Genomic DNA, 12,215 nt, shown 5'->3' on the forward strand with positions numbered 1-12,215 from the left:
GCATTATCCTGCTGAAATGTAGGGTTTCGCAGGGATCGAATGAGGGATAGAGCCACGGCTCGTAACACATCTGAAATGTAACGTCCACTGTTGAAAGTGCCGTCAATGCGAATAAGAGGTGACCGAGACGTGTAACCAACGGCACCCCATACCATCACACCGGCTGACACGCCAGTATGGCGCTGACGAATACACGCTTCCAATGTGCGTTCACCGCGTTTTTGCCAAACACGGATGCGACCATCGTGATGCTGTAAACAGAACCTGGATTCATCCGAAAAAACTACGTTTTGCCATTTGTACACCCAGTTTCGTCGCTGAGTACACCATCACAGGCGCACCTGTCTGTGATGCAGCGTCACGGGTAACCGCAGCCATGGTCTCCGAGCTGATAGTCCATGCTGCTGTAAATGTCGTCGAACTGTTCGTGCAGATGGTTGTCGTCTTGCAAACGTCCCCATCTGTAGACTCAGGGATCGAGACGTGGCTGCACGATCCGTTACAGCCATGCGGATAAGATGCCTGTCATCTCGACTGCTAGTGATACGAGGCCGTTGGGACCCAGCAGGCGTTCCGCTTTACCCTCCTGAACCCACCGATTCCGTATTCTGCTAATAGTCATTGGATCTCGACCAATGCGAGCAGCAATGTCGCTGTACGATAAACCGCAATCACGATAGGCTACAATCCGACATTTATCAAAGTCGGAAACGTGATGGTACGCATTTCTCCTCCTTACACGAGGCATCACAACGTTTCACCAGGCAACGCCGGTCAACTGCTGTTTGTGTATGAGAAACTGGTTGGAAACTTTCCTCATGTCAGCAAGTTTTAGGTGTCGCCACCGGCGCCAACCTTGTGTGAATGCTCTGAAAATCTAATCATTTGCATATCACAGCATCTCCTTCCAGTCGGTTAAATTTCGCGTCTGTAGCACGTCATCTTCGTGGTGTAGCAATTTTAATGGCTAGTAGTAAGACTCATACAAAATGTTTACAATGGTTTATCAGAACAATTAAACGATGATGCGTTCATCTGCCAAAAAGTGAAATTTATCTCGATGCAGTGCGATTAGTGACGTCACACTGATAGGAAGATGATGTCTGCTGCCCGTGGTGTCACAGTAACACAGTCGATGTCCTCCTCCGTGTTGCAGTGACATAATGCCGAATCAACCAACAGGTGTATCGGTGAGAACAGCCCATGGCTCAAGCGGACGTGAAACGTGGCAGCCGGAAACTTTCTGTGCTACACACTATCCATTCCGTTGCTACACACTATCCATTGCGTGAAACCGCTCCTCCAATTCTTTTTGCGTCTCTGGCAGAATTGCAATGTCATCAGCAAATCTGCAAGTCACTGTTACTTCTGCCAGAAAATTAATTCGGTTTCCAAGTTTTCTCCTTTGTTTCCTGAACAGCTTGCTCAGTGTTCAAAGTGAATAACATCAGGGGTAGGCCACAGCCGTGACTCACTCCCATCTCAGCCACTGCTTTCCATTAAGGTATTTCGACTCTTACAACTGCAGTGTGGTTTATGTGTTATGAAGTCTCTTTTGAATGTATGTAACAGGTGTGTAGACTCATGTCATCTTGCTCGGATAGGAATGCACAAGTCATATTTTAAGGTTTAAAACAGTAAACCAGTCAAATCTTTTGTGAAGTATTTTAGAGGAATAAAGCTAGACCCACTGAAGATGACACATAGGTGTCCAAACATGTATACATCAATAATAAATGAAAAATGTTTTGTTAAAGGTGTAATTTTAATACCAAATGTAGTCTAACGTGTTAAGTAAAATGAGGACAGCAAACAGGACGAACAAAATGACAACATAAGCGTTTTAAATATGGCTACTGAAGATTATACATGTACATTGAGAAACAATAGAAGATCTACTGATCTAAATAGTGAGAAAGAATTTTATGACGCTACTTCCCAAGACGTTATGGATGTGATGTTACATGGTATTATGCTCAAGGTTTTTCAACAAGTTTCAGTATATTAAGCGTGCATGCAGTTTTCACACGTGCTTCTCGAAAATAATGAATGGGTGGCCTTAAATTAAAATGTAAGGGGAAACAAAGAGATAGGGCACATACTGAGGTGTGAAGGAGCGTTTTAAAATGTGACAGTTTGGTAGTGGGTGCCACTGGGCAAGTGGGGAGGGTAATAATTGTGAAGGGAGACTTAAGGCTTAGCTCCAGTGAGTCGAACTAGTCTATTGATAATGATTTCAGTGTAACATTTTCAAAGGATTGTATGGTGTACTGCTCAATTGTCATTCTCTGTGTGTTCTTTTTTAGTTTGGTATCTTTCCTCAGTCCTGGTTAAGATCATTGTAAGCAGTTACTTGTATCATATTTAAAATTTGAATGGTCACAAAATGTTTTTGGGTCTTATGAATAATTCTGTATTTAGCAACGAATGAAACAGTGACTATATATGTTCATAATAACATTTTATTTTATACAGTAATGTAATGTGGGCTGACAATCAGAATCCGTGCTCTGCCATCGTCTTCTATTCCTTAGTGTTAGCCACTGGAGCGTGATTCAAGTAATGGACAAGATAAAGGCTTCGGTTGCTGGAACAATTTGTACATTGTCAATTAGTCGTACTTCACACATTAGAGTTCTCTCAAACAATAACAATACATAATGAAATTTGGTGTATACATCAAGATTCTTTGCCTGATTCTGATGGAGTTAACATATTCATTCAGTCTAATGAGTTAACAGTCTAATCTACCCTTCGATTCCGTAACAATGGCAAAAATCTGATAAATATATGAAACACTTTTAATCGTTTCTTAATATTGTTATGTATAATACCATGTAAAGACAAGTCGTTGTTTAAAGTTGTTAGCAAATATCTGGAAAAGTTCTTGAGTGATATACATCAAATTTTTACATGATATTTTAATAAATGTTCGGACAGACATAGCTCACACATTTTAAAATATATGTGGTGTATAAAGTTAAACGCACTACACAAAGGAGAAATGTTTTTATGAAAAATTTCGAAAAGTTCTTGACCGCTTTACTTCAAATTTTAACGCAATAGTCTAATAAGTGTTCAGGTAGACCTAAGCTAAATATTTTTAAATGTATATGGCATACAAATATATATATGAAATATATACAACTATACAGAGGTGTTGCTACCGAAATTCTCGAGAAGTTCTTGACCGACTTACTGAAAATTTTGACACGATACTGTAATAATCATTCAGTCGAACATAGAATAAATTTTTTGAAACAACAGTGTACAGGCACTCTATTAAAAGCGACTGCAAGAAAGAGAATGTTGTGCAGTGTTCTGCTCTGCTGTGAAAACGTGTGGTTTTGTTTTATTTTTAGCAGTTAGTTTTAACTACAAAAGCAGGCGCTTCAACCATCAAACAAAATGTTTCTCCCGTTCATATATTTTCTCGCTATACATATTTTAAGCAAAACTTGTGCCCACAACAACTTGTTGTTTTGTTTTCCTCCTCACATTCGGTTTTCACAAAGAACAGGAAACTTGTATTGATGTCTTATCGGCATATGATTAGAATACTACTACGGAATCTGAACTTTCAATAACAATAAACAAGACTCAGAGTCTATGACAGGTGTTAATAGGAGGTGGACAGAGAGGGCAGGGGGAGGAAATGGACACAAATAGGAGGAAGTCGGAAATGTAAAGAGAGAGGGGGAGCAGGAGGTGTACAGAAAGAGGAGAAGAAGCAGAATAGGACGTGTATCGAATTCTCCTACATCTGTAGCAACTGCGTTGCTGGGTCTGTTAGTTATATTACATTATGTACTTATTTTGTGACCCTTTTTTTAAAGTGGCTTGGACAATGTGAACCATGACACACCGTTATGGAATGAAACAGTATGTATACGATAGAATATTGATTTGAAAATTTACAAATATCAATATTCATAAAATTAAATAATTAGAAAAACAGAGAAAAATTGTGAGAGTGGAGAAATAAACAAGACATTACAAAGGAAAGTTCATATGTACCAGAAGGAACTCCTGTACAGAATAGAAGAAGTTATTCACAAGGAAGTTTTACAGCTTACATCTGAAGGCTTAGGATGTACTATTAAATTTTTTCAATTTTTTCAGTTGTGTTGGAAGGCTATTGAAACTGAAAGCATTATGTACAGTACTTAAAGAAGTATCTAAATGCAAGTGTTGTCTGAGTGCCTGGAGTTCACTGAATGCATGTTGCAGTTTCACCCAGTTAAGTCAGTACTGTGAACAACAAACCCTGTGATGGAATATGTGTACAGAGATGGTAGAGTTATAATTCAGAGGCACCCGAACGATGTCTTACGTGAAGTTCGTGAACTGACGCACTAGACCAATCTGAATACCATTTTTCTTCCCGAAGAATAGTCTTGATGGGTGCACAGAGTTGTTCGAACATTTGATACCACAGAAAATAATAGTATGATAATAAAATTAAGCAAAGGAGCTCGAATGCTTCAGTGTGAGACATAGTGGAGATTGCAGCATTCGGCACCTGCGCAAGGTCTTGAACCTAAGGTTCCAAGTAAATTTTTGATCTATTCACAGTCCTAAGAATTTAAAATGGTAGATTTCACTGACTCTTTGATCACCTTGGAACAATAATTTTTTTCTTTTACAGGAGCTATGTGCCAGAAAATGCGTGCACTGCATTTTGTGGCTGTTAAGACTTGATCCTTTCTTCGAAAGCGATGTGCTCACATTAAACGCTAGCGAGAACAGAGCTCTGTGGCAGCACCCACCTACCCCACTTTACATGACACCAATTGCACCAGGCAGATCCGAATATCCTCCCTGTTTGTTGACACTGACGCTGGAGGACAACCTTCTGGTCCCTAATGCAGATAAGAGGGTAAGAAGAGGATGTGTGTGTGTGTGTGTGTGTGTGTGTGTGTGTGTGTGTGTGTGTGTGTGTGTGCGTGCGTGCGTGCGTGCGTGTGTGTATACTGGTATTTTGATCGAAATAAGTCCACTTGATAATGGGAATATCAATAAAATCGACTTATTACAGTTATTTGTCTATTTCAGTTAAATATTCTCAGCAATATAACGTAAGTCTAATATAAACTTAAGCAAATGAAATCTACCTTGGTTATGAAACAAGTGTTCACTGATATTATTTCTTATATAGTACTTACCAACACTTTACAAATCTCATTCCAGAGGTTTGTGAGTAATTGTTGTTGTTCGTCCTGGCGCTGAAAGCAGATAAACAGGAAGTCAGTTGAAGATGATTACAAACACCGCTAGTGTCGAGCTAATAATCTACATTTAAATATATACGACCGTCAAAAATCAGCAATTTCTAATTTAAAAAAGAATAAATTGAAAGAAAAGGAATGAATAATTTTCATAATGTGAAAATATGTGCTGTATATGCTTCACAGAAGTGAAACAGGGTTTTGGCCACGAAAGCATAGTGTCGGCCTAAAATCGAAAGAATGACAAATACTGAAGTAGGGGAAACTTCAAATACGATATTTGATGGTTCAAATGGCTCCAAGCACTATAGGACTTAACATCTGAGGTCATCAGTCCCCTACAACTAAGAACTACTTAAAGCTAACTAACCTAAGGACATCCCGAGGCAGGATTCGAACCTGCGACCGTAGCAGCAGCGCACGTCCGGACTGAAGCGCCTAGAACCGCTCGTCCACAACGGCCGGCCACGATATTAGAAATGACATTTCACACACCAGTAGAATGAGCTGTGTGGAACAACCTTATTGTTGTTGTTGTGGTCTTCAGTCCTGAGACTGGTTTGATGCAGCTCTCCATGCTACTCTATCCAGTGCAAGCTACTTCATCTCCCAGTACGTACTGCAGCCTACATCCTTCTGAATCTGCTCAGTGTATTAATCTCTTGGTCTCCCTCTTCGATTTTACCCTCCACGCTGCCCTCCAATACTAAATTGGTGATCCCTTGATGCCTCAGAACATGTCCTACCAACCGATCCCTTCTTCTAGTCAAGTTGTGCCACAAACTCCTCTTCTCCCCAATTCTATTCAGTACCTCCTCATTAGTTATGTGATCTACCCATCTAATGGTCAGCATTCGTCTGTAGCACCACATTTCGAAACCTTCTATTCTCTTCTTGTACGAACTATTTATCGTCCATGTTTCACTTCCATACATGGCTACACTCCATACAAATACACTCAGTAACGACTTCCTGACACTTAAATCTATACTCGATGTTAACAGATTTCTCTTGTTCAGAAACGCTTTCCTTGCCATTGCCAGTCTACATTTTATATCCTCTCTACTTCGACCATCATCAGTTATTTTTCTCCCCAAGTAGGAAATCTACGTTACTACTTTAAATATCTCATTCCCTAATCTAATTCCGTCAGCATCACCCGAGTTAACTTGACTACATTCCATTATCCTCGTTTTGCTTTTGTTGATGTTCATCTTATATCCTCCTTTCAAGACACTGTCCATTCCGTTCAACTGCTCTTCCAAGTCCTTTGCTGTATCTGACAGAATTACAATATCATCGGCGAACCTCAAAGTTTTTATTTCTTCTCCAAGGATTTTAATACCTACTCCGAACTTTTCTTTTGTTTCCTTTATTGCTTGCCCAATATACAGATTGAAGAACATCTGGGAGAGGCTACAACCCTGTCTCACTCCATTCCCAACCACTGTTTCCCATTCATGTCCCTCGACTCTTATAACTGCCATCTGGTTTCTGTACAAATTGTAAATAGCCTTTCGCTACCTGTATTTTAGCCCTGCCACCTTCAGAATTTGAGAGTACTCCAGTCAACATTGTAGAAAGCTTTCTCTAAGTCTACAAATGCTAGAAACATAGGTTTGCCTTTTCTTAATCTAGCTTCTAAGATAAGTCGTAAGGTCAGTATTGCCTCACGTGTTCCAATATTTCTACGGAATACAAACTGATCTTCCCCAAGGTCGGCTTCTACCAGTTTTTCCATACGCCTGTAAAGAATTCGCGTTAGTATTTTGCAGCCGTGACTTATTAGACTGATAGTTCGGTAATTTTCACATCTGTCAACCCCTGCTTTCTTTGGGATTGGAATTATTATATTCTGCTTGAAGTCTGAGGGTATTTCGCCTGTCTCGTATATCTTGCTCTCTAGATGGTAGAGTTCTGTTAGGCCTGGCTCTCCCAAGGCTGTCAATAGTTCTAATGGAATGTTGTCTACTCCCGGGGCCTTGTTTCGACTGAGGTCTTTCAGTGCTCTGTCGAATTCTTCACGCTGTATCATATCTCCTATTTCATCTTCATCTACATTCCCTTCCATTTCTATAATATTGTGCTCAAGAACATTGCCCTTGTATAGACCCTCTATATACCCTTTCCACCTTTCTGCTTTCCCTTCTTTGCTTAGAGCTGGGTTTCCATCTGAGCTCTTGATATTCATACAAGTGGTTCTCTTTTCTCCAAAGGTCTCTTTAATTTTCCTGTAGGCAGTATCTATCTTACCCCTAGTGATTTGCGCCTCTACATCCTTACATTTGTCATCTAGCCATCCCTGCTTAGCCATTTTGCACTTCCTGTCGATCTCATATTTGAGACGTTTGTATTCCTTTTTGCCTGCTTCATTTACTGCATTTTTATATTTCTCCTTTCATCAGTGAAATTCAATATCTCTTCTGTTATCCAAGGATTGCTATTAGCCCTCGTCTTTCTACCTACTTAATCTTCTGCTACTTTCACTATGTCATCTCTTAAAGGTAGTCATTCTTCTTCTACTGTATTTCTTTCCCACATTCGTGTCAATCGTTCCTTAATGCTCTCCCTGAAGCTCTCTACATCTGGTTCTTTCAGTTTATCCAGGTCCAATCTCCTCAAATTCCCACCTTTTTGCAGTTTCTTCAGTTTTAATCTACAGTTCATAACCAATAGATTGTGGTGAGAGTCGGCATCTGCCCCTGGAAATGTCTTACAATTTAAAACCTGGTTCCTAAATCTCTGTCTTACCATTATGTAATCTATCTGAAACCTGTCAGTATCTCCAGGCTTCTTCTATGTATACAACCTTCTTTTATGATTCTTGAACCAAGTGTTGGCTATGATTAAGTTATGCTGTGTGCAAAGTTCTACCAGGCGGCTTCGTTTCTTACCCCCAGTCCATATACACTCACTACATTTACTTCTCTTCCTTTTCCTACTATCGAATTCCAGTCACCCATGACTATTAAATTTTCGTCTCCCTTCACCGTCCGAATAATTTCTGTTATCTGATCGTATATTTCTTCAACTTCTTCGTCATCTGCAGACCTAGTTGGCATATAAACTTGTACTACTGTAGTAGGCGTGGGCTTCGTGTCTATCTTGGCCACAATAATGCGTTCACTATGCTGTTTGTAGTAGCTTACCCGCACTCCTGTTTTTTTATTCATTAGTAAACCTACTCCTGCATTACCCCAATTTGATTTTATATTTATAACCCTGTATTCACCTGACCAAAAGTCTTGTTCCTCCTGCCACCGAACTTCATTAATTCCCACTATATCCAACTTTAACCTATCCATTTCCCTTTTTAAATTTTCTAACCTACTTGCCCGGTTAAGTGATCTGACATTCCACGCTCCGATCCGTAGAACGCCAGTTTTCTTTCTCCTGATAACGACGTCCTCTTGAGTAGTCCCCGCCCGGAGATCCCAGTGGGGGACTATTTTACCTCCGGAATATTTTACCCAAGAGGCGCCATCATTATTTAACCATACAGTAAAGCTGCATGTCCTCGGGAAAAATTACGGCTGTAATTTCCCCTTGCTTTCAGCCGTTCGCAGTACCAGCACAGCAAGGCCGTTTTGGTTAGTGTTACAAGGCCAGATCAGTCAACCATCCAGACTGTTGCCCCTGCAACTATTGAAAAGGCTGCTGCCCCTCTTCAGGAACCACACGTTTGTCTGGCCTCTCAACAGATACCCCTCCGTTGTGGTTGCACCTACGGTACGGCTATCTGTATCGAGGAGGCACGCAAGCCTCCCCACCAACAGCAAGGTCTGCGGTTCATGGGTGAGGGGGGGGGGGGGGGCGAGAAACAACCTTACTAAAGTTGTTTGAATTCTGTGTGTGTAATTAAAACAAAATTTGCATTTAGTTTTATTCATGTAAAACACCATCAGCTGTCTGCAATGAAACAAGATTTGGAACCTGCTGTCACCTATAGCTGCACTCCCACATTAGTAGTTTCGTTATGGCGAGTGATGGTGAGTAAGTGAGCAGTTGTACGTGCAGTGACGTCAGCTGTCCTCAAGTGTTTCCCCGCTCAGGTGAGCATGGCTTGTCCTGTGCATCCCCCCACCCCCACCCAGTCAACTGATCTAACACGTGGCGTGGTAGCACGTACGTCGTCGCTGCCGACCAGTGTATGCAGGGGGTTAGGGGCAGGAATGCACGTCTATGCATTGTGCTATTGAAGTAGCTACGGAGTACACAGCGCTTTATACAACAAATTTAATAATTTTTTAACATGGTTTACCTTCACTAATATAAGAAAGATATTCCATTGCCTACTTCACCCTCTTAGGATTAGACTGTTGTATGCTATCAAGATATCAAATTTCATCGAACTGGATCAGCAGTTTAGTCGTGAAAACAAAAGACAGAGTTATTTTTGTATTTCGTAATATCACTATGGAACTGGTAAAATTGCGTCAAAATATACAGACAATGTAAAATACAGACACTGACCTACTGTATTTCATGGCAAAGCAAGCAGCCTGACGAAAAACAGATTCTCTCCCTGTGTGGGAATCACACGATTTGTGTGCGAGCACCAAGGGACGTAGACACCAAGACACATGGAAGTTATTTCGGTCCTGTAGATGTCCTCAGACAGCGTAGGTGGTTAAGGTGACCGCTTGCGTGTAGTGGGAGATCGGGGTTCATGTTTCTGTCTGGTACAAAATTTCACATGTTACTAGAAAATCGTATAGCCATTGTACAATCGTGTTCTCCATTGGCGAATGCATTTCATAGTTTAATATGGCTGCTCCTCTAGAAATGCATGCATGTAAGAAGGTATGTTAGATCGAACTTTAAAGACGCTGTAAAATGAAGGGGGTCGACCGAAGCGTCCGATCCCACCTGTCGGCTTTGAGCAGTAACGTAAGGCTGTTGTGGTGTGTGACGTCACGACGGCGTGGAATTTAGTTTGTGAGAGTGGCGTGTTTGTAGGTGTCGTTTTGATACGATCGGTGGTTCTCTCTGGTGGTGCGTTAGGTGATGTTTTTGGTTTAGTTTGCGAATGTGGTGTCGTGTGTGAATTTTGGTAAATTGATTCTTTTTATGTCTGTGGTAGGTATGGATATGACTGACAGGGTCAACAGTTTTCGGTTGTCGGCTATGATGGGGGACAGTGCGTTGTCTCTAATAAAATTTCTTCAACTATTCGAATTTTTGGATGAAGTCGTGTTCAGTTTGTCGTGAAGAAATGGGGCTTACTTAAAGTTCCGGCGTCTCGGACAAGGGGCGGCGGTATGTGGAGATGACGTAAGGATAACAGGTCAAGGGAAGTGTTCGATCCCAATGTGTGGCTGCGAATGTTGGTATTGGTATCGGGAGCTGCTGTTGAGCTATATAGATCAAGGGAAGTGTCCGATTCCAGATGATGATGTGTTTAGTGGTATTTGGGGAGTTTTGTGATGTCGGTTTTTTTCGTCGTTTTGCGTGGGGGTGGGTGTCTAAATTTGTTTATATTTAGTATGTCCCCACCCTAAAACCCCCTATTTCCCGCGCTTGTACCGTTAGTGTCATTAGGCGTTTTGTGGAACGTGTGTGTGTTTGTTTTTCGATGTATTTTCGTCCTCATAATGTGTACGTAACGACTTTATATGCGCCATATTGGACTCGTGGTTTATGGTCGTTTCCGCCATATTTGTGACGTCATGAGTCAAAGCAGACGGGCGGGATCGGACGCTTCCGTATTTTCAATGAAGGCACCGCTCCACTGGATGATATATGAAATTTAATGCATTCCACTTTAATTATTTACACAGCTGGTGGATAGAAAGATAACAGGAGTTTAAGACAGTTATGAAAATCAGTAATATGACCGGTTTTTAATGTGCAGGGTGTCCACAACAGTCAGCGCCAGCTCTGGAGCAGTAAAAAGGCTAGGCACCAGCTGTGTGGAATATGGATGAAGATTAATGTGAAGAAGACTAAGCCAATGATTTTTACAAGGCAATCAACGAAAATTAAAAGTAAAAATTAGTGATGAGGTAGTGGAACAAGTTGATAACTTCGGTACATAGGTTGCAAAATTGCTAGAAACATGATTTTTAATCAAGAAATAAAATTAAGGATTGCTACTGCAGAATTGTGTCTTACACAAGGAGGTGTATTTTCCATGGTCCTTTAAATAAACAGTTAAAGAAAAGATATGTGTTTTAGATGGAGTGCTATCGTCTATGGTGACGAAAAATGAACAATACGGTGAAGAGAGTAGAAATACGTAGAAGCTTGTGACATGTAGAAGTGGAGATGAATGGGCGGTGTGGAATGGGCAGATGTAGCAAAGAGTGTTATTGTGTTACAAAAGCTGAACGAGAAAAGACAAATATTGGAAACAGTTTAGAGGACCAAAAGAAATTGGCTAGGCCACTGCATGAGAAATGACTTTATAATAAATAATTTCTAGAAACCATTTCAAGATAGAGAAACAACAGATAAAATCACAATCGAATTTGGTGTTACAGCAGAATCAGTAAACATATTAACATGGGGATGAAATGATGATGAGACAACACAACACCCAGTCCCTGAGAGGAGAAAATCTCCTACCCAGCCGGGAATCGAGCCCTGGCCCGTAGGACGGCAATCCGTCACGCTGACCAATCAGCTATCGGGGCGGACATCATGTAACTGATATGGAGGTATTGAATAGAATTGGGGAGACAAGAAATTTTTGGCACAGCTTGACTGGAAGAAGGGATGAATTGATAGGGAACATTATGAGACATTAATCGATTACGAATTTTGTACTGGAGGGGAATGTGTTTGTGTGTGTGTGTGGGGGGGGGGGGGGGGGGGGAATTGGGGAGGGGGCGTAAATATCGTAGAGGGAGACAAAAGGTGAATACAGTAAGCAGATTCAGAAGGATGTAGGTTGCAGCAGTTATTTGGAAATGAAGATGCTTGCATAGGATGGAGAAGCTTGGAGAGCTGCATCAAATCATTCTTGGGACTGAAGATCCGGACAAT

The 12,215-nt window shown here is 41.1% G+C and overlaps 1 protein-coding gene across 1 annotated transcript in view; it reads right to left on the reverse strand.

Moving 5' to 3' along the window:
• Positions 1-2,440: 2,440 nt before the first annotated feature.
• The window catches only part of LOC126424898 (GILT-like protein 1), a 42,812-nt gene continuing 33,037 nt past the window's right edge, over positions 2,441-12,215 (reverse strand). Inside the window, exons 5-6 of the mRNA XM_050087731.1 lie at positions 5,166-5,225; positions 2,441-2,587 (exon numbers count right to left, since the gene is read on the reverse strand). Coding sequence (XP_049943688.1) covers positions 2,537-2,587; positions 5,166-5,225 — 111 coding nt within the window. The 3' untranslated portion in view covers positions 2,441-2,536. The remainder of the gene's footprint in view (positions 2,588-5,165; positions 5,226-12,215) is intronic.

The sequence above is a fragment of the Schistocerca serialis genome, chromosome 10 (assembly GCF_023864345.2).
Source record: "Schistocerca serialis cubense isolate TAMUIC-IGC-003099 chromosome 10, iqSchSeri2.2, whole genome shotgun sequence".
In the NCBI taxonomy this organism is placed as follows: domain Eukaryota; kingdom Metazoa; phylum Arthropoda; class Insecta; order Orthoptera; family Acrididae; genus Schistocerca; species Schistocerca serialis.